The 5,634-nt window shown below is 58.6% G+C and overlaps 1 protein-coding gene across 1 annotated transcript in view; it reads left to right on the forward strand.

Annotated features, from left to right (window-relative positions):
• The window catches only part of OPTC (opticin), a 2,409-nt gene extending 1,450 nt beyond the window's left edge, over positions 1–959 (forward strand). The window contains exons 3-6 of the mRNA XM_010022510.1: positions 50–208; positions 286–488; positions 589–684; positions 789–959. Of these exons, the coding sequence (XP_010020812.1) occupies positions 50–208; positions 286–488; positions 589–684; positions 789–959 (629 nt within the window). The remainder of the gene's footprint in view (positions 1–49; positions 209–285; positions 489–588; positions 685–788) is intronic.
• Positions 960–5,634: the final 4,675 nt, after the last annotated feature.

Raw genomic sequence — 5,634 nt, forward strand, 5'->3', positions numbered from 1 at the left:
GTACTCTGGGGGAGCTGTGCCATGCCAAGGGCTGCCTCTGCACCCCCAGGCCTGCCCAGCTGCCCGCTCTGCCTGTGCATCGGCACCTCCGTCTACTGCGACGATGCCGACCTGGAGCACATCCCATCACTGCCACCAGAGACCACCTACCTCTATGCCCGCTTCAACCGCATCGGTGCAATCCGGGCCAGCGACTTCACTGGACTCAGTACGTCCAGGTGAGGGAAGGGGGAATAAGTGCTTCTGGGTGGCTCCCTCTTCATCTCCTCCCTCCTGTCCCACCAGAGAAGCTGAAGCGAATAGACCTGAGCAGCAACTTCATCTCCTGGGCGGATGTGGACGCCTTCCATCAGCTTTCCAGCCTGCAGGAGCTCCTCCTGCCCGAGAACCGGCTGACGGCGCTGCCCGAGCTGCCCCGCAGCATCATCCGCCTGGATGCTCGGCTCAACAGGATCCCCAGCGCCGGCCTCCGGCACGAAGCCTTCCGGGTGCGTGCGGGGATGAATCCATGGGTTTAGCCATGCCAAGGGGTGGCAGGGATGGTGCTGAGGGACAGAGCAGGGTGTCATCTCTCCCTTCTTCCTGCAGGACCTGAAGCAGTTGCAGTTTCTCCATCTATCCGATAACCAGCTGGACTATATCCCAGCGCCCCTGCCCCAGAGCCTGCGCTCCCTGCACCTCCAGGTGAGTCCAAACTGGGACCATGTCTAACAAAGCCCACCACCTCATCCTCTTCCTCCCCATCCCATCCCTTTGAATATGATTTTGCCCTTTGCCTCCCTGGCCAGAACAACAACATCCAGACAATGCACGAGGACACGTTCTGTGACAGCCAGGACCACAGCCAGGTCCGCAGGGCGCTGGAGGACATCCGCCTCGATGGCAACCCCATCAACCTCAGCCTCTTCCCCAATGCCTATTTCTGCCTGCCCCGTCTGCCCACCGGCCGCTTCTCCTGAGCCCCATGGAAACAGGGGTGAGAATTCCCAGACCCACCATGCCCCCAGCCCAGCCCCTGCTGCCCCATATGGGTTAAGGTACACACATTTAACCCCAGTGTGAGCTGAGCCTGAATGAACTCAGCTCTGGGGCAAATGGAGCAGGGGATGGGCAGCTCCAATAAAGCAAAGACATTAAAAATGCAGTCAGTGTCTAGTTCTCATCCAGCCCAGCAAAGACGGGACTTCCCTGTGTCCCGCTTCCTACCCGCTTCCCTCCTGGGGCCTCGGGAAGACCCTTCTGTGTCTGCTTTCAAGGTGTCCTGGACAGGGATCAGGATTTGCATCGCTCCAGCGAGATGGTGCTTTGGCCACATCGAGTTTGACCTGTGCTGTCCCCTCAGTGGTCCCCAGGTCCATCAGGGGTGTGTGTGGCTCAGGAGGAGTGTTGGACACTGCTGGGCCGTCCCTATGTACTCCAAAAGAGGATGCGATAGGAAACCTCAGCACAGGGCAGCTGAGTCCTCCATCACCTCACCCCAGACCTGCTGCAGTCCCATGGACATGCTCTGCAGGGACCCCAGTCCCCGAAGAGACCTGGCACCCAATGGGGTCTCCTGCTTGAGCTCAGTCTGGAGGGAGGCTGCCCCTGCCTTTAGGTCCCTGGGTTCGGTGCTTCTTCGGCGGGAGAGAAACCCTGGAGCAGCACCGGAGCCTGTGAGCCAAACAGCCCCAGGTCCAGCAGCAGGAGGAGAAAGAATCCCTTGGATGGAGTTAAAGCATCTTATCTCATCCCAGCTTCCAGCACCCGCAAAGAGCTGCCCAGTGGTGAGATATTTTAAATGTAATGTATTCATCCTCTATATTTTTATACCCCTGTCACAAACATGCAGAGTGTGAGAGGGATGACACATCCCTGGAGAATCCAACATCCTGAACTGAAACCACTGAGCTCAGCCCACATCCTCCAGGCCCAGGGCTGCAAACTGAGGCGGCTGGAGGAAACCTCACAAGAAGATCCAGCTTCTCCTCCCCGGGCTGCAAACAGTGCTGGGTGCTCATCCCTGCATGTGTGTGCACCACCAACCTCCCCTCGCCTCTCTATGCCGTGCAAAACCCAGCCCAGACACAGATTACGTTGATCCAAAAGCCAGGGCCCTTGGTAAATGAGGATCTGGAGCTATTCCAGCCTTTCCTTTCAGGTTAAACCACCAGGATTTATTACCGCTGTTGTCATGTCATCCTCGAAACAGCTCTATCTCTCTATCCCCGCATCTCTTCTCCTTCCCCATCCATCCTCCTGGCACCTCTGCACTATCCCTTTCCCCCCGTGAGCTCATCTGCTCCGGTGGGATGAAGGATTGCTGCAAGCCAGGCCCGGCTCCAGCGGGATGGAATGTGGCCAACGTTTCCCCCCGCCGAGCACTGGTCCTTCGCATTCATCCCACTAGATGGCAAGGCAGAGTGGCTGGGAATGCCTGACCTCAGCCTGGGACTGCAAACTCACTCCCTGCTCTTGATCCATCTCCCTTCTGGGGTGGTTTGGGGGCATGTCCGCACAGCTGGGGAATAGCCCAGGTGCTCCTTGTTGGAAGAGGAAGGATTAAAAGGAGCTGCAGAGGAGAGAAGGGTTTGCTCCGTTGCAGCAAGGTAGGCGGAGGGGTGGTGCTGGGGGACGTGGGGCTTGGCTGGGGGAGAGTGGAGGTTCAGGGGTGCTGTCCTGACCTGTGTGGCTCTCTGGACGCAGGTTGTAGCAGCAGGTCTTCCCCTTCCCCAAAGCCTTGCAGGGGGCTACTGGGGCTCAGTCCCCCATTCTGTTGGTGCAGTTATTACCTGGGCTCTCATGTCCTTGCTGCTGCCTTGGTGGGGGAAAGAAACCAGTGTCTATCCTTGCAGCATGGTGCAGACAAGAGCAACAACCCTCTTCTGATGCTATTCCCATGGCTCTTTCCCATCCTACTGAAATGCCCTGTCCTCTCTGTGGGGTTGGACTGTCCCCACGCTCTCCTGAGCACCCCAGAGCGGCTGGATGGATCCTGGCCTGGAACAGGGAGAACGCACAGGGCCTTCCCTGGGCTGGAGGTGGCTGTGGGCATTATAGCCAGAGGGATGGTCCTGCCCCACTGCAGCCTGGTTTGGTGGCATGTCCGAGACCCACTCTGTCGCTCTTGCTGCCCTGTGTCCCTCTGGCTGTGGGTATCTGTGAGCCCTGGCTCCTCTCCATCTTTTGGTGGCTGCCCAGCACCAAGGTTCCCAAGGGCCAGGGTCACCCCTTGCCTTTGGGGACCTGCCAGCATTTGAAGCTATTCCTGTGGTGGGGGCTCCATAGGGTTGCACAGCCTGCTCCATGCATGGATACACGTATGGGACTGCGCATCCCTGCTCGCAAACGTCCCAGCATTGGGGCCAGCAGACCCATGGTGGCACATGGGGCCAGGCAGCAGCAGGGGATGGAGCAGAGCACCCAAAGGCAGGAATTGGTGCTGGAGCCATGTTAGAAGCCAGGAGCTGGAGCTGTGTAAAGGCAAAGAGTTGCTCTGATCTCGGGAGCGTTTGCTGGGTAACTGCAGGAGCTGCAGGGCTCCTGATGGGAATGGCAGCCCCATTGCTGATATGGGGCACACAGAGCAGCCTTGGTTGGGGGGGATGTTGTGTGAGACAGGCTCCTGCTTTAGAGATGGACAGGGAGGAGCAGAGTGACTCCAGGCACCAGCGTCCTCCCCCTGGACCCACAGCGTGCAGCAGGCTCCGTGCAGGGCTTGCATCCCTCCTGTCCCTCTCATTCCCCTCCATCCCTCCTCCTTCACGGGGAGAGCATCTCCGTGTGTCATTGCTGCTGCTCTTGTCGCTCTGCTCTGCTGCTCAAGGTCACCTTCCCCAGGTTTTCACACATGGGTTGCCTGGCGCGAGCAGCACGCGTCTGTCTCGCTGAGCTCCTGCTCCCGCGCCAGCTCAGCATCTTGCTGCTCGCTGGGAGAAGCGTCTCCATATGGGCTCCCCCATCCTCCCTCCTGCTCTCCCCATCCATGTTCTCCTCCCAGCCCTGGCCATGAATCACTAAAGGGTTGGGAAAGCCTTCAAGCCCCAGGGAGCAGCAGCCTTCGCCCTCCTCTGTCTCATGGGGAGTGTGACACAAGCACGTTCCTCCCCTTGGGTCGATTTAGGAGCTGGGACAGTGTGTGGCATCCTTGGGGGGGCCTCTGCATGCTGCTGTGCCTGCCTGAGAGCTGCTTCCATCCCCCTCTGCTTGAGCTTCCTCCTGCAGGTCCTCATTCCCCATGGGAAATGAGCGTCACCGTGCCCATCCCTGTCCCTGCTCCCACCTCTTCACCCAGATTTCCTCCTTGTTCTCCCACCAGCATGACCAGGAGCAGCCTGTGCTATGCAGGACCACATCCCTTGGCCATCCCTTTCTGTTCTTTGGCAGCTTCTCAGCCAGGGCAGCACCAGCAGCTTCCTGCAGGGTTGGGGGCACCAGGTGAGGAGCAGAGCAGCAGTGGCTGGGGTTAAGGACCTCAAACGGGAATTGGAGCAGCAGGAGGAGGAGGATGGAGGCTCTCGGTCCTCCTGGGACCCAGGCAAGCTGGGAAGAGGCCACAGGTCTCCCTGTGTGGGACTGTGGCCACGTCCATTGGCTCTGTCCCCCAGCTGTAACCAGTGGAGGTATTGACCATGCACAGTCAATGCAGGATGGAAAGAGACCACTGAGCTGTGGATGCTGGTGAGGTCCTGGCCTTCTCCAGGCTAGAAATCACCCTTAAAGCTGCTGGGGCGGGAGCTCCATGGCCCTGCTCACGGAGCGAGTGAGGCACGGCTGGTAACAGCTTTAATTATAGCACCGCCCTGCTGCTGGCTCCAGTCTCTGAGTTGTGCTGGGTGGGAGATGGCTCAGGGCTGGAGCTCCCAGGTCCAGCGTGTCCCTCCCTATGTCCCCAGCCTGGGACCAGAAACTCATTTTCCTGCCTGTACATACACAGCATCTTGTCTGGAGAAACCCCAATCAGTGCCTTAGGGTTGTACATCCCTAACACCAGTGGAGTCGGTCATAGTGCTCAATGGAGTAAGTCACGGTTGGGAGATGTTCTTCTTTTTCCTGGAGGATCCCAGTGCTGGGATTCATTAGGTGGGAGCTGCAAGGGCTCTGGAGATGAAAGTGCTGCTCATGAATGTTCACTGGGGTGCAGACAGCTGCTTGGGCCCCTTCAGGGAAGCTCAACAATGGAAATGGGGGGGGACCTGCTTGGGCTTTTCCTCTCCCCATTTTCCACTTCACTGGGGAAAAAAGAGTAGGAAAAACACAGCAGAAGGACGAGAAAGAAGAAGAAAAGATGTTTCTTTCCCTCCCCCCAAACTGTGAAGGCTGAAAAGAAGAAGAAAAGACGTTTCTTTCCCTCCCCCCAAACTGTGAAGGCTGAAGCATAAAAATACCCTGTGGAGAAGCAGCCCCCTCCCTGCAGCACGCTGTGGGGCTCCGCAGGCAGCACCCCGGGGCTTTCCCGGCTTTCCTCCTCCATGCTCCAGAGCAAGTGGGATTCCTGGCCATGACCTGCTCCGGGGTGGGAGATGCGCTCAGGATGCAGCTATTCTTAGCGGCGCTGCGTTAGGGCTTGTCAACAGGAGCCCTGACGCCTGGGAAAGGTTCTGTGAGGGGAGACACGTGTCCTCCCGCCGGCTTCACCCGGAGCACAGAGCTCAG

Source organism: Nestor notabilis, unplaced genomic scaffold (assembly GCF_000696875.1).
Source record: "Nestor notabilis isolate BGI_N333 unplaced genomic scaffold, ASM69687v1 scaffold28749, whole genome shotgun sequence".
In the NCBI taxonomy this organism is placed as follows: domain Eukaryota; kingdom Metazoa; phylum Chordata; class Aves; order Psittaciformes; family Psittacidae; genus Nestor; species Nestor notabilis.